Source organism: Podarcis erhardii (assembly GCF_964252035.2).
Source record: "Podarcis erhardii genome assembly, chromosome: 10".
Classification (NCBI taxonomy): Eukaryota; Metazoa; Chordata; class Lepidosauria; order Squamata; family Lacertidae; genus Podarcis; species Podarcis erhardii.
In genome coordinates this window covers 67,567,405-67,595,155 of record NC_138500.1, presented here as the reverse complement: position 1 = coordinate 67,595,155, position 27,751 = coordinate 67,567,405, and the positions used below count along the sequence as shown (strand labels likewise).

The following is a 27,751-nucleotide window of genomic DNA, read 5'->3' as shown; positions in this document are numbered from 1 at the left end:
AGCTGAGACCAAGAAAGGCTCAGTGCTTAGGTTTAGAATTTGATTGGCTGGTGACCTTGTTCTGTCTGTTTGTTTTTCTCCATTGAATACATGAGCTTGCTAAATGTTGTAGACGTGTTTCTCGTCCTATACCAGCACCAGTGGCTTATTTGCATCTTCTTTGCCCTTTGTTTTATGACCTCTGTTGTTTGCGGATCACATTTTTAGCTGTGCTTTACAGTTATTTCCTCTTTACTACCCTATCGCATTAGATAAGTCTGACTAAAATTTGTAATGTGTTAGATGTTATTTATTTACATTTCTTTTCATCCACTCCTGAAGACTCAAGATAGATAAAAAATAACATTATATATGTGTGGATGAATCTTCTTCTTCTTCTTCTTCTTCTTCTTCTTCTTCTTCTTCTTCTTCTTCTTCTTCTTCTTCATTGTTTTCAGTATTTAAATACAGCTCAATGGCCACAGTTCTTGTTAAGTTGTGGGTGAACATATCAGACGACACAGCGATTCTTCAAACAGCTCTTGTTTATTCACAGGCCAGAACAGAACTGAACTGTTCTGCCAGCCTGCTTATATAGAGCTCCACTAGAACTCAACAGTAACAGTAACAGTTATTTTCTATAACTATCCAATCACTGAACGTCACTTTCGATCCCTTATTTGCATATGTGGACCTGAATTATCTACAGTACCCCCCTGCTGGCCCAGGGTGAGAACTTCAGTACATAACAGTTCTCAAGATGGTTTAGAAGCAAAAATAAATACCACAGAACATGAAAATAAAATATAAAACAGAATACAAAGAGCAACAGAACAAACCCATACTAAGACCAATAGTGGATAATATGTTTAATATAACAGATCTAAAAATATATATTTAAAATGTGTTAAGATTAAAAAGCCTGAGAAGATAACAGGCTTCTCCTTATTACTTTTATCATTATTGTTTTAAATTAAATTTATATCATACCCTTCCTTCTTCCCAAAGGAGCCCAGGGTGGCAAACAAACAAACAAACAATAAAAAACTTAAAAGATTAAAAAAACACACATTCTGGCGCAGATGCAGACTAGGAAAGATTTTTACTACAAGGTTTCAGTTACAGATAGGTAGCCGTGTTGGTCTGCCATAGTCAAAACAAAACAAATTCCTTCCAGTAGCACCTTAAAGACCAACTAAGTCAGTTCTTGGTATGAGCTTTCGTGTGCATGCACACTTCTTCAGGCATCTGAAGAAGTGTGCATGCACACGAAAGCTCATACCAAGAACTGACTTAGTTGGTCTTTAAGGTGCTACTGGAAGGAATTTGTTTTGTTTTGACTACAAGGTTTGTTAGCAGAGGAACTTTTTCAATAGGTGCCTCTCGTTTTATAGGGGTACTCATAGAAGGACCTTTTAAGATAATCTTAGGGTCCTCGTATGTTTGAAGAGGAAATCCTTCATGTTAAGTTGTGGGTGAACATATCAGACGACACAGCAATTCTTCAAACAGCTCTTGTTTATTCACAGGCCAGGACAGAACTGAACCGAAGGGTTCAGTCAGCCTGCTTATATAGAGCTCCAGTACAATGTAACTGTAACAATTTTCTAAAACTATCCAATCACTGAATGTCACTTTCGATCCCTTATTTGCATAACTATCTACAGTATCCCCCTGCTGGCCCAGGGTGAGAACTTCAGTACATAACACTTCATGTGACCTAGGCCCAGACTAGCACCAGCACCCTGAATTGGACCTGTAAACAGACTATAAGCCATAGCTTGTGACAAATGCGTGGCATAATATGCTTGCATTCACCAGTCAGTGTTAACGCTCTACTTTGTACCATGTGGAAGTCAAAGGCACACTGCATATTATATGTTGCAAATTGGAGATTATTGTAGTGTGGATAACTGTAATCAGGATATTTCTATTCGGAGAGTACAGGAGTGGGGAACCTGTTTGCGTTTTGTTTGGTAGCCCATAGTTTGCCCCACTACAGGGGAATTTGTCACCCACCCTAGGACTGATGTTGGGTGATTGGCTCTGCCCACCTTTTAAACTGGCCAAGAAAGGTTTGGGGGAGCCATTACACAAGCAGCTCATCTAAGATCCATATGCGTGGTACAGCAAATTCTGAAGAATCCATAAATTGCCTGGGGCCCATTCCTCCATGAATATGGTTGCAATCCGAAACACACTTGCAAGGGACTGAGCGCTGTTGAACTCAGTGGGACTTATTTCTGGGTAAATATAGCTAGGATTTTCTTGCATTTGTTGCAAACACACACACACACACACACACACACACACACACACTTGCGAAACCTGCATTTCTTGGTATGCTGTTTTGATTTTCGTTCTGCTCCTTAAATGATCTCCGTGGGTAGTACATAATCTTTTTATGTACAGGCCTGTGATTTTAGGGATATTTTTCTGGCTTCTGTGGTTCCAGCTTATATATTACACCCAGCTTAACTCTAAACTGCTCTGGCATGCTGTAGATCAGCCTCTGCCAACCTGCTGGATCCAGATATTTCGGACTACAACTAGCTGGGGCTGATGGGTGTTGTAGTCCAAAACATCAGGAGGGCACAAGGTTGGCAAAGGCTGGTTTTAGGCACTCTGCGGTTCTCCAGTGCCTTTCTGGTTGTCTGTCTGCAATGCTTTCCCCTTTCCCATTTGAACTTTACCATCCATTAACTTTTAGCTCCACTTCTGAATCTCCAGAATGCAACTTTATGCACGATGGGGGAAACAGTTGTTGGGGTCTTTATGGTTCTCCTTGCCATTTCAAACCATTTGATCTTGCAAGAAGCCATGAAGCTAAAATGTTGAATATTGTGATGCCCCTTCCCTTTCAAGTTCTCCTTTCAGTGGAGCACCAGGTTGTGGCTGGTGCTTTAGCCAGGTTATTGATTGAGGAGAGGGGAAGCAACCCCCTTCTTGTACTTTATGACCCCTTTTGTATTTCTTATCATAGTACTGTTAAAGAGGAGAGCACAGACAATGAGCAGGAGAAGAGGGACGAAAAGGGCGCTTCTGAAAGAGAGAATAATGACCTGGAAGCAGTAAGTATTGTGATTTTGATATATTCTGTCATTTTTTTTTTTTTTTTTGCCTTTTCAAAAAAGTTTTATTGGTTTTCACAATATTATAACAAACAAACAAACACACAAGACAAACAAACAAAACAAACATAGATCATAGCCTTATTGAAAATTACAGTTATTAACTTTGTTAAGTGACTTCCTCGCTTCCCCTTAGTTGAATTTCATTGCATGTCCTTTTAACGGTTTTCCAAATCCCAATTTTTATTAAATTTAACTTAAACATTAACATCCTTAAATCTTCACCTTATAGAATTAAACATATTACTTCATCACTTAACATAAATAAAATCCTAAGCCCATTAAGTACCTGCAAGCTATTTCCAGTTAATATATTCTGTCAATATTAATAAAACTCTGAAAAGATTGTTCTGAAGTAACAACAAATGAAACTGATTTGTAAAAATGTTACATGGAAAAATACAAGAGAGACATTACACATACTTCTGTAAATCAAGAAAATCTTTAATAATATTTATATATATTAATAAAACTCTTGCACTGCCTCCCTGCCTTTTTATGATTTAGAAAGGCAAAACCTGAAACAACAGAATGAGGACATAAGTAAACTTCATAAGTAAATAGTAATTAAAGCACAGCACATGCAACTAATTCTGTCACAGGTAGTCTTATAATAGTTGTGTATTTCAGCAGAATATTTAGTCAGTTATGAACTGATTAAAGTTAAAATTGTGCTCTGTACTTAAAATAGGGAATTTGTGGAGCAATTCCATTTTTATCCTCCTTCTCCTTTTCTTACTTTAGGAAGAAGGTCAGGAGCTCAGTGACCGCGAAGATGACGAGGAAGATGACGAGGAAGATGAAGATGACATGGAAGTTGTGGGAAGCTCGGATGATTCCGATTCTGATTCTGATGAAAAAGGTGACACCAACTCCAATAATGTTACAGAATTTTGCAGCTGTTTATGCAGAGAACTCGTGCCATATTTTCTGAGGACCTAAATGGGCATCTTTGGGTTAGGGGAAGCAGTGTGCAGGCTGCCGTTAGCAGCTCCGTCCTGAGTTAAATTAGGGATGGGGAACTTCATGTTAAAGGCTAGTAATTTGAATGATCATTTCCAGGAAATACGTGTTGATGTAAGTATTTTTGAATGACTAGTCTAAGTATGTGATGGAGACATTTTGACATCTGCCAGACCTGGGATTTTTGCTTCAAAGTTCTAGTACTTACACTAAGCTGCTGTATTGGGAATGTACCGTTCTTGCAAAAAACCAGTGCATACCATGTTTGCTTAAATTAGCATCCTTTTATTGGGTGCTTTCCTAGTTTACATAACTTTTGCAGCTATAGAGGCTGATTGGCTACAGTGCTGCCTGTATTTATTTGTGTTTTTTTTAACTACAGCAAGCTATCAGGCAGACCTAGCAAACATCACATGTGAAATTGCCATAAAACAGAAGCTGATAGATGAACTGGAAAACAGCCAACGAAGACTTCAGACCTTAAAAAGACAATATGAAGAGAAGCTAATGATGCTACAACATAAGATTCGAGATACCCAACTTGAAAGAGATCAGGTGCTTCAAAACCTGGGTAAGAAGAATGCCATTGTGAAGCTGTTGTATAGGCCACATTGAGACCTTAGTGAGGACATGCCAGCGTTAGTCATACTTATGACATGACTTCCATATCATCTTAAAATGTAAAGTAAAGGTAAAGGACCCCTGACAGTTAAGTCCAGTCGCAGACGACTCTGGGGTTGCAGCGCTCATCTCGCTTAACTGTCCGAGGGAGCTGGCGTTTGTCCGCTGACAGTTTTTCCGGGTCATGTAGCCAGTAGACTGGCAAACCACAACAGTGCATGGAAATTCCCACCAGAGCAGTACCCCTTTATCTACTTGCACTTTGACGTGCTTTCAAACTGGTAGGTTGGCAGGAGCCGGAATTGAGCAACGGGAGCTCACCCTGTCGTGGGGATTCGAACCGCCAACCTTCAAAATGTAGTGGGATACAAATTTTAATAAAATAAGATAGCCAGTGTAATGACTCACTAGGAGACCTTGGTTCAAACTCCCACTGAATCTATCACTTGCCTTCTCTCAATCTAAGCTACCTCATACGCTTGTTGTCAGCCTAACATGGCTTAACTTCCCTCTAGCACTGAGCATCACTTAGAGCAGAGCTTTCCCAACTTTGCATGTTGGTGACACACTTTTTAGACATGCATCATTTCGTGACACAATAATTCAGTTTTACTAGCAAACACGAGCTTAAACTAACCCCTTTCCAGCCCCTGGAGGAGCACAGGGAACATTCACACTGCAGCTGACACACTAACGTGTCACGACACACAGTTTGGAAAACTCTAAACTTAGAGGAAGGATGGAATTGATGTGATATTGGAAATTATTTTTTGCATATCCCTTTTTCGTTCGCACTAAAGCCTTGGCAAATGAAATCTTGGCATTGCAAGTTAGGCCCTGAACCTATTGGTTCATGATTTATAAACTGAGAAATCCATTGCCATTTCTTTAGGTTCGGTGGAGTCTTGCTCAGAAGAAAAGGCAAAAAAGGTTAAATCGGAGTATGAAAAGAAGCTCCAGTCCATGAATAAAGAGGTGCAGAGGCTTCAGGCTGCTCAGAAAGAACACGCGCGATTACTTAAAAATCAATCTCAGTATGAAAAACAACTGAAAAAATTGCAGCAGGATGTGGCAGAGATGAAGAAAACAAAGGTACTTTTTTTTTTTTTTAAAGCACAGAATCCAATGCTGCACGTGTCTACCTGAACAATGAACTATATCCCCTGTCATTATGGATTTATTTTTCCTGCTTAAAAAGGAGTGTCAAAGTTGGTCAGTTCAAGACTGAAATTATTCTCCATTTTGGTCATCTAGTTAGGATGACCGCTTACCAAGTAGTAACTTAACTGTGGTATACAGTTTCTTGGAGAAGCTATTTATTTTGTAAGCGTTCACCCAAATGGTGAGGAGAGTTTCTTCTCAAAGCTGCCTTGCTTCCTTGTATTTTTGGCTGGGCGCAATTGCATGACACTCTCACTATGAGGGCAGAGACTGCAGATTACGTTGCCTCCCACTTTGTTTTTTTTGTTTTTTTTATATAATATTTATTGGTGTTTCAAAAAGTTACAAGAATAAAAAAGAAAGAAAAATAAAAACAGAAAATACAAAATACAGAAAAAAATAAAAACAATTAAAAACAAATCCATGGATTGAATGTAAAGTTACAATATATTAAGATAAATTAGTAAGATAAAAACAAAGAAGGAAAGGATTTGCTGAAACAACTAATGAACTAGAATACAAAAAAGGGAGGTGTGAGGAGGTCAAGGAAACAAGCAAATGATAGATAAGATATGGAAAGATGGATTTGTTTTTACTCTGCCTCCCACTTTGCAAACAGTTGCCTGAATTCACTCCCGCTAACTGTGGAATTCGAAAATGTCTCAGAAGACGGTCCTGTTACCTAACTGCTTGTTAGCGTTAAGGATGCAAATCACATTGTAACAATTTTCTCCAAGAGAATGGTTACAATGAAGGGATTATTAAGTACAGTGGTACCTTGGGTTACATACACTTCAGGTTATATACGCTTCAGGTTACAGACTCCACTAACCCAGAAATAGTGCTTCAGGTTAAGAACTTTGCTTCAGGATGAGAACAGAAATTGTGCTCCAGCGGCGCGGCAGCAGTGGGAGGCCCCCATTAGCTAAAGTGGTGCTTCAGGTTAAGAACAGTTTCAGGTTAAGTACAGACCTCCGGAACGAATTAAGTACTTAACCCGAGGTACCACTGTATGGTAAAAGGGCATCAGCCTTATAGCAAAAATAAAAAAATAAAAGCAGCTTTCTCCCACGAGATCTGAGTGTGTGAAAAGCAAAGCTGCATTTTAAAGGTGACCGAATAATTTTATACAGGTTCGTCTGATGAAGCAAATGAAAGAAGAGCAAGAGAAAGCCAGGATGAATGAATCTAGAAGAAATAGAGAGATTGCTCAGCTGAAAAAGGAGCAGCGAAAACGAGAGGTGATTATTAAATGTATCTACTGCAGGGTTTTTTTTATGTTGTATGAATTTCAAAAGCTCCCAAAAGCTGTGTAAAGGTTTTCAGGTGTTGACACGTGCTATTTTATTACTGCTTTAGCAATGAATACTGGATTGAATTTGGTTGACTACTCATTGTACTAAGTCAGCAACGAAAGTAGAATAAAGTTTTCAGCTGATACGTTTCTGCAAGGTATTTCATATGGTATTGGTAAGCAGTTAACTCAAGGGGCTGGCTTGCTAACACGTTAGAGAAAGATTTCAATCCTGTGCACACTTATTTGGGAATAAGCCTTTCAAAGATAGTGAAATGATATGACTTTGCTTTACTTGTTCTTGTATGTGAAGTGGGATTACTATTTAATACTAACCCCTATAAGCATTAAACCTGGGTTAAACCACAGAGCCTAAGACTTGCTGATCAGAAGGTCGGCGGTTCGAATCCCCGCAACAGGATGAGCTCCCGTTGCTCGGTCCCAGCTGCTGCCCACCTAGCAGTTTGAAAGCACATCAAAGTGCAAGTAGATAAATAGGTACCGCTCTGGCGGGAAGGTAAACGGCGTTTCCATGCGCTGCTCTGGTTCGCCAGAAGCGGCTTAGTCATGCTGGCCACATGACCCGGAAGCTGTACGCCGGCTCCCTCGTCCAATAAAGTGAGATGAGTGCTGCAACCCTAGAATCGGCCACAACTACAGCTAATGGTCAGGGGTCCCTTTACCTTTATACAGGAAAAATCAACAAATGTCCCCCTTCCTTGGCTGGTTGTACCAATTAAGTGAATGATGGTATTGAGAGAATTGTATCTCATCATCATCATTTTATTTATATGCTGCCTTCATAGTTAAAACAATGCTCAAGGCGGCTTACAGCATGACAAGATTTACATAATTACCAACTTAACAAAAGTCATAAACAATAAATAAAGCACATCAAAAGGTACACAACCAAATGGAAATCCCCCCCATAAATCATAAAATCTAAAACAACATTAATATCAATAACAATTTAAAATGACATAGATAAAAAATAAAAACAATTTCTAAAAGTATCCAAATCTTTGACTTATTATTGGCTTTTCTTTACAGCATCAGCTAAAACTTCTGGAGGCTCAGAAGAGGAACCAGGAAGTTGTTCTGCGCCGGAAAACAGAAGAGGTGCTGGATTATTTCTGTGTTGCAATTAAGTGCAAGCTATTATTTGAGATTCCTATAATTTGTACATTAAATAGGTCCTTATTAGACACTGTTGTCTCACTGCTTTAGGTTACAGCTCTTCGTCGGCAGGCAAGACCTTTGTCCGATAAGGTGGCTGGGAGAGCAAGCCGGAAGCTGAGTCTGCCAGAGCAGGCTAATCACGAACCAAGTTCTAGTGTGCCATCGGTAGACAATGAAGGATCGAGAGCAGCGTCACAACAGAAGATGCGAATACCCGTAGCAAGGGTCCAAGCATTGCCAGCAGCCACGACCAATGGAACCAGGTAATGATGGGCAAACCTGTTATTGTCTTGGTACTTTTGTAGTGTTGTCTTCCTGTAGACATAAAAAACGTCATTTTCCAACTCCCACGGGAGGATTTATGGTACTGCATTATAATCCTGGATGTGGATGGTTGGGGTGTGATGGGGAGCAAAGAAGAAGGCAGGTTGTACAATAAGAGTGGTGATCGCATGGGAGTGAGAAGAGAGGACAAGTGATGGTTTAAAATGGGGGTCAGCGAACTTCTTCAGCAGGGGGCCGGTCCACTGTCCCTCAGACATTGGGGGGGGGGAGACTATATTTTTTGGGGAGAAATGAACAAATTCCTATGCCCCACAAATAACCCAGAGATGCATTTTAAATAAAAGGACACATTCTACTCATGTAAAAACACACTGATTCCCGGACTGTCCGCAGGCCAGATTTAGAAGACAATTGGGCCGGATCTGGTCCTCGGGCCTTAGTTTGCGTACCCATGGTTTAAACAATGACAGATGTTTGAGTAAAGTACCTTCATACACGAGGCAGCTGAAGGAGTAGTTTGAATACAGTGAGAAGGACACTGAAAGGAAACAAGTGGCTGTTTTAAGCAATCTGCGATACTGAACACACATGATTTAAGATTTTTTGAAAAAGAGTCGCACATATCCCTCAAATTTCAAATATTAAAAGTGTTCTCTTTTATGATTACTGGTACTGAAAAATTTTTGGGGGGATTTTATGTGAACAACGTTAATCTTTGAATTGCTTGCAGGAGTAAATATCAAAGAAAAGCAATGACCACAAGAGTTTATACCTCTAAGGGAGCGAGAATGAAGTGGCAGTTACTCGAACGGAGGGTGACTGAAATCATTATGCAGAAAATGACCATATCCAATATGGAGACTGACATGAATAGACTACTTAAGGTAGAGCTCTCTCTCTCTCTCTCTCTCTCTCTCTTTCTTTCTTTCTTTCTTTTACAACCCCTTCGACTACTTGCAACATCTGGGAAAATGCCACTTTTCTGTAGGGTGAAAAGTAAAGTACTTTTGCCCTGGTCAGTGCATGTACAGTGGTACCTTGGGTTACATACGCTTCAGGTTACATACGCTTCAGGTTATAGACTCTGCTAACCCAGAAATATTACATGAAGAACTTTGCTTCAGGATGAGAACAGAAATTGCACAACGGCGGCGCAGCGGCAGTGGGAGGCCCCATTAGCTAAAGTGGTGTTTCAGGTTGAGAACAGTTTCAGGTTAAGACCAGACCTCCAGAACGAATTAAGTTCTTAACCTGAGGTAACACTGTATGTCCATCATGTTGAGACATGATGCTGTTTTTGCTAGTTTTGGCATGTGAAAAAATTGACCTGGAAAATATAAAGCCACCATTGAATTTTCATATTACCTCCAGCTTTCACAGAGCTTTTCAGTGGAACCTGTTTATATATTCAGTTTCCAGTCATATATTATATATGTATATTAATTAGCTATGTACATGCATGTATGAACCACCCTTTAATGGCGTAAGACTAGCTGTTAAGTTGCATATTTGCTGCTTAATGTTTCTTCCTTCCACAGAAATGCAATGAAAAGTCATGTCAGCTTTATCTAATTTAATATTCTATTGTAAAACATTTGGCTGGCCGATTTTCACAGCTTGTGTTTCACATACACATTTTAATTACAGCAACGTGAAGAACTTACCAAAAGGAAAGAGAAGCTTTCCAAAAGGAGGGAGAGAGTTATCAAAGAAGGTGGCCCAGAGACCGATAAAAACATCCACAACATCAATGAGGAGATGGAGTCACTGACTGCAAATATAGATTACATCAATGACAGTATTTCTGACTGTCAAGCAAATATCATGCAGATGGAGGAAGCAAAGGTATGTCAGCCCCAAAGGTTTTGTGAAAGAATTATGTTCAGGTAGGGAATTAATTTTCTTTTATTCAGCTATTAATTGCACTTTTCAATTTTCTGCATTTATGCGCTGTACGGATTGCATGCAAATTAAAACATCAGAGCCAGCTTTTGTTGTGTTTATGAACTAGATTAAAGATCTAGCTATAACTTTCATTTGTACAGTTTCATAATAATTTTATTTCTAAATCATGCATAATATTGAACTGTAAATTATAGACTGTCTCTCATCCTTTCCCAATTCTGCATTTTCAATATATTTTGCTTGAAATATCCTTATGCTTACATATAGCTGAATGTGCTGAAAATTTGGCACTTAGTTGATTTTCGCAAGTCCGCATAACCATATCTCTTAAAAGAAGCTTTGTTTGTGCTACTTTTCTAAATATTCCAGGCTTAATAGAATTCACTTTAATTTTGAAAAGTTCCTATCGGAATAACACTCCCATAGCCATATAGCGATGGGACGCGGGTGGCACTGTGGGTTAAACCACAGAGCCTAGGGCTTGCCGATCAGAAGGTCGGCAGTTCAAATCCCCGCAACGGGATGAGCTCCCGTTGTTCGGTCCCAGCTCCTGCCAACCTAGTAGTTTAAAAGCACATCAAAGTGCAAGTAGATAAATAGGTACCACTCCGGCGGAAAGGTAAACGGTGTTTCTGTGCGCTGCTCTGGTTTGCCAGAAGCGGCTTAGTCATGCTGGCCACATGACCCAGAAGCTGTACGCCAGCTCCCTCGGCCAATAAAGCGAGATGAGCGCCGCTACCCCAGAGTCAGCCACAACTGGACCTAATGGTCAGGGGTCTCTTTACCTTTACCCGTATAGCATCCATGTGATTTTTTCCTGACTTACCACCCTGCTGTCTTTGATTTATGCAGGAAGAAGGAGAGATTCTGGACGTCACTGCGGTAATCAATGCCTGCACTCTAACAGAAGCTCGGTATCTACTTGACCATTTCCTTACAATGGGCATTAATAAGGTAACACACCTGGTGGGAACCCTGTTGTGTCTTGTACTGGATTACTGTTGCAGGGGCTTATGGCTGGGTGACATCGCTGGATCTTCACAAGCATCTTAGACTTTAAAACGGTATAGTCCAGAAATGTGAAAGAAATCCAAAATAGCACAAGCAGGCACCCACTTGCCGAATGTGGATATGCCTTCCTTTCCTCCCTGCCCCCAGCACTGCCCAAATCTGCCCCAAAGGGTAGGGAGACAGATTTGGGAAGTGCATGGGGGATTTTGGAGGGTGGAAGAGAGAAACCAAAAGTCCCATTGTTTTGAGAGGCATCGTGGGGTGGTGTCCAATATATACAAGAACCTCCTTCTCACCCCCTAAGAATTATATACAGTCATACCTTGGGTTACAGACGCTTCAAGTTGCGTGTTTTCGGGTTACGGATGCGCTGAAACCCGGAAGTACTGGAATGGGTTACTTCTGGGTTTCAGCGCCAACTTGCAACCCACACATGCGCAGACGTGCTGCTGTGGGTTGCGAACGTGCATCCTGCACGGACCATGTTCGCAACCCGAGCGTCCACTGTACGGCCATGGGAAAAATAAAGTACACCCGCATTGAATTCTGTTGTTTTACATACGAGGACATAATAGCAATCATCTGTTCCCCAGCAGGTCTTAAAATTAGGTAAATACAACCTCAGATGAACAATAACACACGACACATTACACCGTGTCATCATTTCTTTTAACAGAAATAAAGCCAAAATGGAGAAGCAATTTTGGGCCCAAATGATTCATGTCAACAGGAAAGCTTCTTGCCAGAATGGAAAAGTTATTTGCACATTTGCAAGACTTTATCTCTGGTGTACGTTAAGGGGGAAATGGTTTTTATGGGTCATTTCCCCACCCCCTTGGGTGTTGAAAGTATTTCTAAATGTTGATATTTGTTGGTTTTTCACAGTATGTGGGACACCCCAGGGCCAAAGGTTACAAATTGTGTCTCCGTAAAGGAAAGTTCACATGCAATGGTAGCAAAACATCCATTGGTTTATAGTAGGGGTGGTCAACTCCCAAGGGACTGTGATCTATTCACAGAGTTAAAAACTGGCAGTGATCTACCCCCTTTTGGGGGGTTCAGGTCAATGTTGTTGAGCTTTTTTTTAGGGGAGCCAAGCTTGTTGAGCTTCTTTGGGGGGAGCCAGTGATCTATCACAGTCATCCAGTCTACCTGTTGGACATGCCTGGTTTATAGGGTGCCACCCTTAGATACAATAAATATCTATGCCCGCCCACTTGCGTAGAGTTATTTAGAATCAAACTATTCTTTGCATCTTTAACAGGGTCTCCAAGCAGCTCAGAAGGAAGCTCAGATTAAAGTACTTGAAGGACGCCTCAAACAAACAGAAATTACCAGTGCAACCCAAAACCAGCTGCTGTTTCACATGTTGAAAGAGAAGGCAGAATTAAATCCTGAACTTGATGCTCTACTAGGCCATGCCTTGCAAGGTGATTTGAATATTCTACAAAATGGAATTATACTGCATGCTAGATTTGCTGATGATGCATGTTTTATTAGGTGTGTTTCAAATACGGTGCTTTGTGAATAGATGCTGTACTTTTTGTGCATGTAAAGGTATTCCCCCCCCAAATAACAGTGCGCCCAGCATTGAAAATCAGGAAATCTCATAGTTAATCACTGTTTTATAGCTTGAATTCAATATTTGGGTAATTTAAAAAACAAAACAAAAAACAAAATTAGGTGTCTTACAAATTGGAATAATTTTAAAAATAAAATTCTTAACTTCTCTTATTAAAAAAACAAAACTTGTGATGTGTACTTTATGGCATCTATTCTGCTAGTTCTGATAGGTTTAATCTGATTATAGTGTAACGTAGGACTCTCTTATTTCCCTCTCTGCAAATGGATTGGTTTTGATTGGAGTGTTGCTTTTTGTTTCCTCCTCACTGTTGTTTTACACAGACCTAGATAGCGTTCCTCTGGGTAAGTATATGTAGCTTTCTGTGTACCTCACATCTGCATGAGATACTAATGATACACGTGTACACTAACTGGCGCATCTTAGAATGTACGCATACATAAAAGTTTGCATGCACTGTTTAGGAGATACGCTTAGAGTCCTCTTTCCTTAGATACAAACTTCTTACAAAATATTGGTTGTTAACAACTCAGACAGGCACGAATGCAAACAGTGTGAATGTACTTAAAAGCTTTTCGTTGTTCACCCGGGATGCTGTGGCTGATACACTATCTGCTGATACATTTATGTGCTGCTCTCTTTTACTGTAGCTGTAACACACATAACCATTTTTTCCCCAGAAAAAACCCCCACATTAACTCTAAAACTCATTTTAGCAACACAGAGACGATGAGTGCTTTATAGGAATCTTGTTTTAAAATTCATGTGTTAGGGTGAACCTGTCGTTATCAAGTTGTGTATTGCATAGTTAAGCAATGGCTATAACTCAGTACATGCCAATGGGCAGCGAAAACATTCATACTGAATTGTAAAACAGGTGTGTGGTTTTCTGGTTTTTTAAAATTGCCATACAGTAATCAAAGAAAGCTGCTGGTCAGGCTATTCTGTTCAAATTTATTTCATCGAGATGTTCTGTATAGCCTCCTCCTCGTTAGTGTCTGTTGCATTGATGGCCTGAAGGCAATCTGGAGAGCTAGAGCTTATGTCAAGCTCCTCAACCACACTATTTTAGTGCCACACTACATAAATATATGAATGGGTCAAGGTTTGCTCCATGCGTACCGACTAGAATGCAGTCTCAAGTTAATGTGGTGCTGTGCTTTAAAGGGTGTATGTTTCTTGGTCCCTAAAACTGAACCCGGGACGAGACTTGGAGTAGGTTTCAGGCTCACATGCTCCTACCCTTAGTATGTGAGTAGAACAATTAGCAGAAGGTTCTTCGTCTTCCACGGTTCAGTGGCTCCCTTGTCCTTCCAGTCGTAGGGAAGGGAGCGTGTGACCTGGAAGCGTAGTGTCTCTATCCCAAGTTACAATCCTGGAGCTAAGTAATGAGCAGACATATCTGTTATGTACTGAAGTTCTCACCCTGGGCCAGCAGGGGGATACTGTAGATAGTTCAGGTCCACATATGCAAATAAGGGATCGAAAGTGACGTTCAGTGATTGGCTAGTTACAGAAAGTGGTTACTGTTGCGTTCTAGTGGAGCTCTATATAAGCAGTCTGCCTGAACCCTTCAGTTCAGTTCTGTTCTGGCCTGTGAATAAACAAGAGCTGTTTGAAGAATCGCTGTGTCGTCTGATAAGTTCACCCACAACTTAACAATATCCACAGTCTTCCAGGAGATAGGGATGAGTAAGAAGAAGTAGAGAACTGGGGTGTGTGTGGCGAAGAGAAGAGGTACAATGAAAGATGTGGGTAACATGGTGCTTTGAGGATAGGCAAAGAATGTCTGAATTGTGCAGCTCCACCCCTTACAACCTTGGCCCTAGCAGTTGCCTTGTGCATGTGCTGATTCCAGGTACTGGCTTTGGTGTGGATGTGCGTTACGGTGAATATAGTTCCATTGGTAAAACCAAAGTAGCTAGACATCTGTTCAATCTGGTTTACCAAGTGCCTTCCTTGAGTGGCAGCAGGGTAAGGACCCCAAAGGACCCATCACAGTTACCTTTTTGTCTTGTCTCCCCACTGTTCTCTCTGTGTGTTTCTGAAATAAGCTTGGTATACATTCAGCGACGGGTGGTACATTTTATTATGGGCTCGTCCATTTGGCATATCCCTGCATGCTGGCGTGTTTATGATGTATTGTGGCTGTAATTGACAAGCATGCTAGTGTTTCTTTTTCTTGTGTGAACAGACAAATGGTTCTCCCTGACACTGTTTGTTTCAGGTCCCATTTCATCTTGTGTAGCTTTTCTTCCTTCCTGCTCCCTCTATAGATGTTGTAGATGTTTAGGAAGCTGTTGTGTAAATGTAGATTAGTGAAATCATCTCGTTTTCTAGGGCCCAAATGGTTGTTTGTCTGTCAAGTGCAGTATTTTGTCAAAGTAGAAGCTAAATAAATGCAAAGTAGAATACACTCCATCTATCTTTCTCACTGCCCCTCAACTCAATATTTATTCAGAGCCATAATGAAAAACGGGTATCCAGGGATATTATATGTCTAAGCCGAATATATTACGTCTGTCCTCCCTGCTTTCCTACTGATACATTTATAATTTTCCTATGTGGTGGTTAGGAAAGTCAAAGCTAAAAACAAACAAAAAACCTATGTGGGAAAATGGTTGTAGCAGCTTCTCGTCAAACCTATTCTCCCTGGGCATTTGGGGAAAGTAAAGAAGTCAAGCAACAGGATTTAGCATCAGGGACATCGTGGGAAACTAGATCAGTTTAACTCCTACTTTAAGTAAAAATGAATTAATTAAGTGTGAGAGTTTAATATATGGAAGGCAGTGCATATTATTCTTGTTTTGGGTAATATGAGGAGCCTTTGGGGTAGATATATGCTGAGTGTGAAACTGTCTAACAAAATAATGACTTTGGGAATTTTCCAGAAAATGTGGAAGATAGTACTGATGAAGATGCTCCTTTGAATAGCCCCGGGGCAGAAGGAAGGTGAGAAAAGAACATAAACAGTAACCAATAGCTACCTCTAAAATGGCTTTTATTTGCAATGAATTAATGTGACCCTCTCTCAGAATTTTCCTTAACCAGTTCTAAGCAAACTGAGGAATGAGCAATTTGGCAAGGAGCTAACTCTCAATAATAGTGAACTTCGCCCTCTAACTAGCTCCGACCCTTGGCTTATTTTCACATATCCATAAACCAGGAGGCCTGGCTTTAGCCCCGTCTCCCAGATAACTGAATGAAAAAGAACCTCAAATCTCTTTATCTCCCCTACAGTGGCTGCTTCACCAACTTCCTGGGCCAATCACACCCTTTGTTTGTCCCGCCTCTACATACTCTGGAAACAAACCCAAAATTTGGGGCCATGTCAGACATGCTTACTCCTCACTTGAAAATGGCTTTGATAAGTTTCCTATCCTTTCTGAAGAGCCCTGGGGTCCTCAGAGCCCCAAGGTGTTGCCTTCACTTCAGACACTGTCTGGTGGCTCCCTTGCTCTGCCAGTCTGGGTACCCTTTCCTTCACCTCTTGCCTCAAATGTCTTTTTTGTAGCATAGTGGCCTTCCCCAAACCTTTCTCCTACCTCTTCAGGCTTGCCAGTCCCTTGCCTCCTCCTCTGTGGCAAATCTTCCTTATCACTCTCCCTCTCTGCTGTCTCAGCTTTTCTTTCCCCCTCTTCCTTCCTGCTATACTCTGTTCTCCTTCTCCCTCAAACCATCTTTCCTTCCTCACTCACCCCATTCTCACCCCAGGTTCCCTCTCCCCTTGCCCTGAGACCTGCCTCAAACATATCAGCAGCTTCCCTTTCCTCCTGCTGCTGGGAACAACATGTTGAGCCTTTCCTCGCACCCATCTCATTTTCCGGGCCACCCAGTTCACCTTCAGGCTGATGAAGTGTACCATGCACTATGATCTCCCAACGACTGTAGCGTCAAGTGAAGCCTTGCATATTTGAACTAGCCTAAAGTCAGCTCAAAAGTCGTACAGTGGTGCCCCGCAAGACGAATGCCTCGCAAGACGAAAAACTCGCTAGACGAAAGAGTTTTCCGTTTTTTGAGTCGTTCCGCAAGACGAATTTCCCTATGGGCTTGCTTCGCAAGACGAAACGTCTTGCGAGTTCTTGCGAGTTTGTTTCCTTTTTCTTAAAGCCGCTAATAGCCGCTAAGCCGCTAATAGCCGCTAAGCTGCTAATAGCTGTGCTTCGCAAGACGAAAAAACCGAAAGATGAAGAGACTCGCGGAACGGATTAATTTCGTCTTGCGAGGCACCACTGTAGTTAGAAGAAAGCTATGTGCTTGGGTGAGAGAAGTCTATTTATTTATGTGTAGGTATTAACCATGAAATAACACTCAAAGCTGTCTCACTGTAGCTGCTGCCATGGCTAGCTGCCCAAGGAGGGAGAGAGTTGCCTTGTTTCTCAGAGATCCCCACTAAATTGCTAATTTCGTTTACAGTTCTTTATCTTCGGACCTCATGAAGCTTTGCGGTGAAGTCAAGCCTAAAAACAAGGTAAGATGTGTGGATACTAATATAGCAGTCTTTTGTGCAGTTATAGCATCTTCTGTCACCTCCTTCCACCCCCACCCCCAAAATACAAGTACCGCTTAAACAATTTTTGCAACCTTTCTGGTTTGCTTGATACCAGGAACCCATGTATGGCTTAGTGAGAGATTAAAATGAACCTGAGAGGAGTGAAGAGGCTGTGAGCTCTGATATTGTACAGCCTTAGTTTGGCTTAACATGTTGTGCAAATCAGCTCCCCCCCCCCAAAAGCAGAAATGACTTTAGCACTAAGTTTTTTTTGCATTGCGTGTGTCTGTCAGCAGTCTGGGCTACAGTGAAACTAGGGAGGCTCCTAAACTTGCTTTGGGAATCCTGATTCTGGCCAGGTACTGAAGGTGAATCTGGAAGTAGATCTGGCTTAGTAATGGTGACAGATTTTTTTATATATAACAAAGAAAAATGGAGCAGATTTGTATTTTTAAATTGTAGTCAGGCAGGGTTTAGGGATAAGGACCCTGGGATCAAGCACACATACAATATATACAAACCGTTTTGTGTTTCATGCAAAAGTGTTTTTATTCTCCTCTTCCAATTGATTGCAGGCCCGCCGTAGGACGACAACCCAGATGGAATTGCTTTATGCTGATAGCAGTGACCTATCCAGTGACATAACCCTTGAAGTCAGTGCAGACAGCACAGCTATGGCTGGCCCTCTTCTGCCTGTTGCAGAAGCTCAGGAAGGTGCAGTGAACATTGACCTGAGAGAGCCTGCTGTTAGGGATAGGGAGGCCTCGCAGGCAGCCTTGCCTTCTAAGACTGGCGGCATGTAAGTTTCACACAATGCACTAACTTTCGTTTGGCATCCTAACATGCATGATTGCTAGGTTGCAACGGCCCCGTGGCTTTTTATGAACTCTGCCTGGAGTGCTAATTAGGATCTCAACAGGGAAAATCTGTTGCCGGCGTCATCCTCTTAACTTCTGCTCTGCTGTTACCTCAAAATGGCTGCTTAGTTTTTTAAGTTGATCTTTCTCCCCCCCCCACCCTTTGGTAAGCACTAATTCATGTACCATAAGCCCCAGTTTCTGCAAGATTATAATTTTTTTTTAGTGCTGTTGTAAAACCGAATTGTTTTAAAGTCTATCTGAAATACTTTGAATGGAGCGGATCCATTAGATCAGGGATGTCCAACAGGTCGGTCGCGATCTACTGATAGATCCCCGTGATGTTTTGGTAGATCGTGGTCCTTCTCTGGCTCCCTTTCCTCTGCGTAGGTAAATCTGATTTCTGCCCTGCCCCTTTGTCCTGCCCTCCATTGTTGTTTCAACTCAGGAAGGGAGTCATTCATAGTGATGTTTTTGTGAGTGACTTAACCCCTAGTTCCCTTGCCTCCCCCCCCCCAAAAAAACTGAAGTTCCCTCTCCAAAGAAGCCTGCACCTTAACCCCCCCCAAAATGGAGCTTTTCTCCTCCTAAAAAACTTTGAACTGAACCCCTAAAAAGACAGGGGTAGACCACTGCCAGATTTTAATTCTGAAAGTAGATTGCAGTCTCTTGGGAGTTGGCCATCCCTGCATTAGATCATATCTGATGTGGCTCTTCAACTCATTTGATCTGCTCATATGATCCAGCAGAAGCACCCACTTGCTTAGATAGCAGGCCCCTGAAAATCTGTTCCTGAAGTCTGGGAAGATGCTCTAAAACAGTATGGAAGGTTGTGGCGGAGGCTGCCCTATCTTTTAAGTTACTAGAGGTCTCTGCTAGGTGAAATCGGTCCACAAACAGAATGGAAACATTGGCCTTCTCCCCACTGAAGTGAACTTCCGTTAAGTGTTTTTAAAATATCTTGGGACCTTACCAATATCATACTCCATTTTTGCTGCTGCATGTGATGGCTCAGCACACAGAAAGTCGAGACTGACAGCTTAGGCAAACACCCCGTGTAGCGTTCCACTTGTTTTCCAAACATGAGCTGCATTCTTTATGTAAATAGTATTGGTTAATTAAGGTTCGTGAGACTACTGTTAGCAGTTAGCACTTCCGTGTAAAGTTAAAGGGGCCCCTGACCATTAGGTCCAGTCACAGACGACTCTGGGGTTGCGGCGCTCATCTCGCTCTATAGGCCGAGGGAGCCAGCATACAGCTTCCGGGTCATGTGGCCAGAATGACTAAGCCGCTTCTGGCAAACCAGAGCAGCGCTCGCAAACACCATTTATCTTCCCACCAGAGCGGTACCTATATATCTACTTGCTCTTTGACGTGCTTTCGAACCGCTAGGTTGGCAGGAGCTAGGACCGAACAACGGGAGCTCACTCTGTTGCAGGGATTTGAACCGCCGACCTTCTAGGCTCTGTGGTTTAACCCACAGCATGTAGGAATCTTATTCCTGCACCACACAGGAATTTTTAACTAGATAATTTAAAATAACACAGAACTTTTTAGATACAAATCCCTCACATATATGAGGAAGGTCTTGGTAAAATTAACTAAATTGCAAACAGTGAAAAATATGTGTAACTTCCTGCATTAATCTACTTGCTACAATAAAGCTATCGATTCTTCTTTTTTTATGCAGCAGCAGCAAGCAGCTCAGAATGATTTCTAATAATTTCACTTTTGATGCATGTTGCTTGTGGCAGTAGAAGTAAGCATTAAAATGCTCCTGGGAGCCACTGTTATTAAGAGTCTTGGCTTCAATGCTTTTGCAACCACCCTTTAAAAAAATGCTTTACTCAGGGTAAACAGTAGAGTGTAAAGACTGAGAACCCAGCAATGATCTTCAAGCATCACACAACTTACAAAAATCAGTTATTTTGTCATGGAATCCAGGGTCCAGGTAATTCCCCCCTGCAACTGCTGCAATTTTTAACACATTTCTTTAGTTTTGGAAGTCAGTGTACTGATTCCCTTTGCTCCAGTGCAATATTTGTTTGCTTTTAGTTTCCACAACAAATGCAAAAGTGTTTAGAAGGGTTGATTTACTGAGAACCGCTTTATTTATTTTACATCTAAGATGCTTAAAGTCAGGGTTAGGGAATCTCTGGCTCACCTGCCTAATCAGGGTTACCAGTTCCCCCCTCCCCATTTGGCCTGTGAGGCCTTTTTGGGTCAAGCCATGCCCACCTGCCCCACACATGATGTCATGTATGACATCACTGAGCAAGAGGTCATAAATGATGTCACGTGTGGAGCAGGTAAGGGCAAGGCTCTGGGGAAATGGCATTTTCAGAGATTGAAAGGGTGTCTGTAAAGCTTTGAAAAGGGCTTCTAAAGACCCCTGTGGACCAAAAGGTCTCTTGACATCATTGTGTCATCAAGCAATTTGCAGGTAGGCAACTCTGCTTGTCTTTGCCTCAGTCCCTTATCTTCATAGCATTATTTCCAGAGGCTGGCCATCTTGGTATGTTACATCAAAAACAAGAAAGGGTCTTGTGATACCTTAAAGATCCAACACATTTAATCAGGCGCACTCCACAGGAACCTATGCCACAATAAATTTGTTAGTCTTTAAGATGCCACAAGACTTCATTATGGCATTATGGCCACAGTGCAGAAAATAACAACAAACCATGGTTAATCAAAACCAGAAGTAAAAGCTTCTGAATTTCTGCACACCCAACGAACTGTGGATGATTTTAGCCATAATTTTTATTTGAAACAAGCCAACTTCAAACCACAGTTTCCTATCTCCTCCTTGCAGATGCCTTGTTCTACAGTTACTTCAAATATCAGCTCAAAAATTAAAGGTGTGACTACTTACAAGTAGATGAAAGGTGGCCTCTTAGATCTCCCTCCCTCTGAGGTGGAAAAATACTTGTGTCTGGGATCTACCACTCAGACTGCAGTGATTGGCTGTTCCTCCATCAAAAGTAGAAAAAAAGCTTCCTATGTGTAAACATGAAACCTAAATATTGGGAAGGATGCCTAGTTTAGAGGATTTCATCTTGGCATCTAGGGAGAGATCCCGCCTGTGCCTGCATTTTGTTCTATATATCGTTTTGTATTTAATATTTAATTATTTTTTTATTTTGTATACTGCCATGTCTTTTAATGTGCACATCACTTCGAGACTTAAGTAAAAAGGTCATATAGAAATTATTGTAAACGGGGATGGAGAAACTCCAGGTGTTGTTTGGACTCCCAACTCCCATTGGCCCCAACCTGCATGGTCAATGGTGAGGGATAACGGGAATTCTCTCTTGGCAACATCTGGAGGTTTATAGACTTTAGGTAAAGGAAAAGGACCCCTGACCATTAGGTCCAGTCGTGACCGACTCTGGGGTTGCAGCACTCATCTCGCTTTATTGGCTGAGGGAGCCGGCATACAGCTTCTGGGTCATGTGGCCAGCATGACTAAGCCGCTTCTGGTGAACCAGAGCAGCGCACGGAAACGCCATTTACCTTCCCACCGGAGTGGTACCTATTTATCTACTTGCACTTTCGAACTGCTAGGTTGGCAGGAGCAGGGACCGAGCAACGGGAGCTCACCCTGTCGCGGGGATTCGAACCGCTGACCTTCTGATCAGCAAGTCCTAGGCTCTGTGGTTTAACCCACAGTGCCACCCACGTCCCATAGACTTTACTTACCCATTCAGGAATCAAACGATAAGCAATGCATATATGAACCAGCTCTGACTTGCAGCTGAATATATACAAAGCTTCCATTGAAATCTTGGGACTGGGGTAAAATGAAGTAGTAATTTGGAAACTTGTACAATGATGGCATGGACTTTAGATATCGCACAAGAAGAACAGTCAGAGCAGCTGGACAAAGGGAACTCGAAAGCACCTAATGCCATTTTGCTGTTTTTTTAAATGCATACTTGTGAATTTACCTCAAAACATTCGTTTATTTATTTTTGTCTGCTTCTGTTGTATAGAATTGGAACTCAGAGTGTAAAAAGAATGAAAATAAAATTCAGTGAAGAGAAATAAGCAGAATAAGAAATAGGCAATGTTTTCTGTTCTCACAGGTCTAGGCAGTCATCTCTGACAGAAAAGAAACTACCAGAACCCTCACCTTTATCAAAGAGAAAAACCTATGAGAAATCTCCAGATAAACCAAAGTCAAAAGAGCAAAAACAGTAAGATATATGTGTATAGATATTGTATATTAATAAACACTGTTGCTTGAGAGTTGCAAATATTGAAAACGTTGTCAGGATAAAATGTACGCCACCTGGAGCTCCTTGGAAGAAAAATGGGATGTAAATGCAATAGATAAATACTTGTTTTCCTTCAAGAAGTTTCTTTTCATTGCATTGAATATCAACGCAACATCTGTCATTATTTGTTTTTTAAGGCTTCAATGTCTTTGAAAGATACACAGCCCTATATTTTTTCATCCTTGAATTCTTTCATTTTACTCTGCCCTTTTCTAGGTATTGCTTAACTTTTAAAAATCAATAAATGTTTGAGTACACTGCCATCTTGTGGCCAGCAGATTTTTAAAAATAACTGTGTAAGGATTATATTTCTGTTCTGCCAGGGGAGCATGCAAACTGCATTTCTTAATTAAGCAAGCAGGGCACCAATGAGTTGTTCTGAGGCATGTTTCATTAGGTTTTTTTTTAACCTCTCTAACAATTTCATTTTCTTTTTTTCTTTTTCTTTTAATTTGAAGAGGCTTTTAATGTTTGATTTTTTTCTTGTAGCTCAGATTCTGGAACCTCAGAGGCTAGTCTGTCACCTCCTTCCTCCCCACCAAGCCGGCCCCGTAATGAACTGAATGTTTTTAGTCGTCTCACTGTTTCTCAGGGAAACACATCAGTTCAGCTGGATAAGTAAGTCGCAAAGGGAAAGACCAGATTCCCACATCGCCCAAGGCTCACATAATAAGCTGAAAACATAGCTACAAAATGTTAATGTTCTGGCTCTCTCTGGCCAGGAACTGAAAGTATAATTGCTATTTCTCCTCTTGTTTGTCCCCACTCCGAACCCCTCAAAGTAGCTTTTTCGAAATGGCATGGAATTGCCACGGTTCTATCTCTTGTTTCCTGATGAATCTTATTTCTTGTGCTTCTATATGAGTTAAAGGTAAAGGGACCCCTGACCATTAGGTTCAGTCGTGGCCGACTCTGGTGCTCATCTCGCTTTATTGGCCGAAGGAGCCAGTGTACAGCTTTCGGGTCATGTGGCCAGCATGACTAAGCCACTTCTGGCGAACCAAAGCAGCACACAGAAACACTGTTTACCTTCCCGCTGGAGCGGTACCTATTTATCTACTGGCACTGCATGCTTTCAAACTACTAGGTTGGCAGGAGCTGGGACCAAGCAACCGGAGCTCACCCCATCGCAGGGATTCAAACCGCTGACCTTCTGATCAGCAAGTCCTAGGCTCTGTGGTTTAACCCACAGCGCCACCCGCGTCCCTTCTATATGAGTTATATTCCCTCTAAACCAGGGCTGGGGCCTGCTCATGAGGCTCAGGGAGAAGGTTGCTTCAAGGCAGTAGACTCCAGAAAGCTGAGAAGGGCGCTGCCATTGCGTACTCGCCGCCCAACCACCCACCCACCGCTGCCTGATCCTCTCTGTCTTTCTTTTACCCCAGCCCATCTCAAGGCAGTTGTGGGGCCGGGTGGCCTTTTCAGCTTCCACCGTCTGTTTTTCCATGCCGTGTCCTTTTAAGTCTCAAGAGTACTTCTTTGCTAGGCTCAACAGCACAGCGACTCGGCGGGTGTCAATATTCTTACAGTTAGGGTGTTCCTACACAAATGAATTTTCCAGGTGCTCTTATTCAGCATCCATAAATAACATGTCTTAGGGTAAAAAAACAAAAAAAACCCCTTCCAGTAGCACCTTAAAAGTAAAGGTAAAAATAAAGGGACCCCTGACCATTAGGTCCAGTTGTGACCGACTCTGGGGTTGCGGTGCTCATCTCGCTTTATTGGCTGAGGGCGTACAGCTTCCAGATCATGTGGCCAGCTTGACTAAGCCGCTTGTGGCAAACCAGAGCAGCGCACGGAAATGCCATTTACCTTCCCGCCAGAGTGGTACCTATTTATCTACATGCACTTTGATGTGCTTTCGAACTGCTAGGTTGGCAGGAGCAGGGACCGAGCAACGGGAGCTCACCCCGTCGCGGGGATTTGAACCACCGACCTTCTGATCAGCAAGTCTTAGGCTCTGTGGTTTAACCCACAGCACCCCCCGCGTCCCTAGTAGCACCTTAGAGACCAACTAAGTTTGTCATTGGTATGAGCTTCCGTGTGTGCATGCACATGAAGAAGTGTGCATGCGCACGAAAGCTCATACCAATGACAAACTTAGTTATCTGAAGAAGTGTGCATGCACATGAAAGCTCATACCAATGACAAACTTAGCTGGTCTCTAAGGTGCTACTGGAAGGATTTTTTTTAATTTTTTATTTTGTTTCGACTACAGCAGACCAACACGGCCACCTACCTGTAACTATGTCTTAGGGTAGAGCTGTTGGCATAGGATACGACCCAGAGGGGGACATCTCAATGCCGCTAGCTTCCAAGTGTTATTTTTCTCATGTGACGACATATTTGAGTTGATCCAGAATCTCTCTTGCAAGATTGCTGAACTTCAGACGCTGCCCAGTTTTGTTTAACTCTCAGCTTTTGATTGTAGGCTGGTGGCTTTTTTCTTTTTTTACTCCTGTTGCTGATCTTTCTGCTGTTGCGATCTAATGTTTTCCCCAGCAAGTCTGCAGCTACTATACATATCTCTAACAGCTGCTTGCAAATGTCCCCGTAGATTAAGCTCATGCTTGTAGCTGTTTTATATACCAGCTAAAAGTAGTAACCATTCTAAAGCTGCCAATACACTAATGGAAATAATGGATTGTACAGTGGTGCCTCGCAAGACGAAAAGAATCCGTTCCACGAGTCTCTTCGTCTTGCGGTTTTTTCGTCTTGCGAAGCAAGCCCATTAGCGGCTTAGCGGCTTAGCGCTATTAGCGGCTTAGTGGCTTAGCAGATCAGCTGATAAGCGGCTTAGCGGATAAGCAGATAAGCGGCTTAGCGGCTTAGAAAGGGGGGGGGAGGGAAAAAACCCGCAGGAACTCACAAGACATTTTCGTCTTGCGAAGCAAGCCCATAGGAAATTCGTTTTGCAAAGCACCTCCAAAACGGAAAACCCTTTCGTCTAGCGGGTTTTCCGTCTTGCGAGGCATTCATCTTGCGGGGCACCACTGTATCCAACTAAGTTCTGCTCAGAGTACATCCACACATACACAATGAACCTGTGCTAACTTTAAGGATTTATTTCAATGAGTAGTATACATATACTACTCTGAGTATGGCTAAATTGGATACAACCTATTGACATTTACGGCTGTTTGTATGCTTTGAGCTTTAGCAATTGTAACCCCGAATCACAATTTTGGCACGTTAGATTTCTTATCAAAATGAAGGCTTCAATAGCCTTAATTGTTAAAAGAATACTGCTATGTTTTAAATCCGGATGATTTTTAAATCATTGCAAAGTGAAAAGCAAAAATAACATGACCAAATCTCAATTTAGTTTTTTGAGGGAAAACACACATTTATTTATTTTTAAACTAGATAACTGTAATTTTGAACATGGTTCCAAAGCAGATACCAGCACTCTTAGTTTCCCCCCATCCCCGCTCATAATGCATGCACGAATTAACATAAACGCAAGCAGGCACGTTGCAGCCATTTTATTAGGATCTCTCCCAACCGAGTTCTGTAAGAATTCTTGAGGAAGCTGGAAATGGCTTGCACAAGAGTCTCTATGATATGAACAGCATCTGGGGAAAGATACAGATTTTGCGGCTCACTCCCCCAGAGTTACTAAACTCAGTACAGTCTGCAAACTGGTGCCGCCTCCTTACATAGCGATGCGATTGTTCGTTCTTTTTGCAATGGAATCTTTACTCTGCTGATGCCTGTATTCTTTTTCCGTAATCCTACCACCGTTCATTGTAGGTCTGATGAAAGTGATTCCTCTCTCTCGGAGGTACACAGGTACTCTCTCTTCCTCCTTTCCATCTTCTGGAATCTTATTGATATGTTTAATACCTTACTGCAGTTCTTAAGTTAACTAACTCTTTTCTGCATGGCTTTCTTTATTCCGTGGCCCTCCCCCCAAAACATTCATATGTTCCTTGCATCATTTTATTTTTATTGTGATGGAAATGTAAAACATTTGGTGTGGGTTTTTTCTTTGTCCAGCATGTGCACTTTTTATAGCATTCAGTGGGAAAAAATTTGTGTTTGTGTGGTTCACTTCTTTTTGTTTAAACACATTTTTTTCTTTCTTTTAAATCCCTGGAAAACACCTTTCTTGTTGTCCTCAATCTGCTTTGTTGATAGCGAAAAGCTATATTGAACTGTGTGGTAAAAGTCAGGGTTTCTTTTCGTATATCCTGTGCCGTTGTTCACAATAATATTGTATTCTAAAGATGGGCAGAATAACATATCTGAAGGGGAAAATCTGTTTCACCAAAAAAGAGCAAATAGCAGTAATTACTAGCATTTTTATTTCCTATAGCTTAGGTACTGAGCAAAGACTGTTTTTCCTTTCTATAAATAAAGCGGCTAGAAGATATATAAGCAACTTCTAAATGAGCCAAATTCAGAAAGGGATAGGAGTTCCATTTCTTATTATCCTGAATTCAGATTACATGTTCAGACAAACTGGCCCTGTATGCACTATACATTTACAGCAGTGTCATACTACTTTAAACATCCATCGCTTCTCCCCCCCCCCCCCACGGTACCAAATCCTGGGATTTATAGTTTGTTCCTGGTGCTGAGTGTACTTAGGAAAACTCTATTCCCCTCATAGATCTACAACTCCCAGAGTGGTTTAACAATCAATAATCCCTCTTCCCTGGGAACTGTAGCTTTGTGAGGGGAATAAAGGTAAAGGGGACCCCTGACCATTAGGTCCAGTCGTGACCGACTCTGGGGTTGCGGCACTCATCTCGCTCTATAGGCCGAGGGAGCCGTCATTTGTCCGCAGATAACTTCTGGGTCACGAAGCCAGCATGACTAAGCCGCTTAGAGCAGCGCACGGAGATGCCGTTTACCTTCCCGCCAGAGTGGTACCTATTTATCTACTTGCACTTTGACGTGCTTTCAAACTGCTAGGTTGGCAGGAGCAGTGACCAAGCAACGGGAGCTCACACCGTCACGGGGATTCGAACCGCCGACCTTCTGATCGGCAAGCCCTAGGCTCTGT

At 41.9% G+C, this 27,751-nt stretch overlaps 1 protein-coding gene across 9 annotated transcripts in view; it reads left to right on the top strand.

Moving 5' to 3' along the window:
- The window catches only part of KIF21A (kinesin family member 21A), a 96,325-nt gene that overhangs the window by 55,901 nt on the left and 12,673 nt on the right, over nucleotides 1-27,751 (top strand). For 2 of the 9 annotated variants that reach the window (XM_081877795.1, XM_081877797.1), the window contains 18 exons: nucleotides 2,963-3,050; nucleotides 3,855-3,972; nucleotides 4,456-4,644; nucleotides 5,587-5,786; nucleotides 6,989-7,096; nucleotides 8,200-8,268; nucleotides 8,377-8,591; nucleotides 9,344-9,497; nucleotides 10,261-10,458; nucleotides 11,371-11,472; nucleotides 12,794-12,959; nucleotides 13,435-13,455; nucleotides 16,003-16,063; nucleotides 17,528-17,582; nucleotides 18,179-18,402; nucleotides 22,549-22,659; nucleotides 23,230-23,358; nucleotides 26,494-26,532. In XM_081877795.1, coding sequence (XP_081733921.1) covers nucleotides 2,963-3,050; nucleotides 3,855-3,972; nucleotides 4,456-4,644; nucleotides 5,587-5,786; nucleotides 6,989-7,096; nucleotides 8,200-8,268; nucleotides 8,377-8,591; nucleotides 9,344-9,497; nucleotides 10,261-10,458; nucleotides 11,371-11,472; nucleotides 12,794-12,959; nucleotides 13,435-13,455; nucleotides 16,003-16,063; nucleotides 17,528-17,582; nucleotides 18,179-18,402; nucleotides 22,549-22,659; nucleotides 23,230-23,358; nucleotides 26,494-26,532 — 2,247 coding nt within the window. The remainder of the gene's footprint in view (nucleotides 1-2,962; nucleotides 3,051-3,854; nucleotides 3,973-4,455; nucleotides 4,645-5,586; nucleotides 5,787-6,988; nucleotides 7,097-8,199; nucleotides 8,269-8,376; nucleotides 8,592-9,343; nucleotides 9,498-10,260; nucleotides 10,459-11,370; nucleotides 11,473-12,793; nucleotides 12,960-13,434; nucleotides 13,456-16,002; nucleotides 16,064-17,527; nucleotides 17,583-18,178; nucleotides 18,403-22,548; nucleotides 22,660-23,229; nucleotides 23,359-26,493; nucleotides 26,533-27,751) is intronic. The other 7 variants (XM_081877796.1, XM_081877799.1, XM_081877798.1 and 4 more) reach the window with 5 other exon arrangements.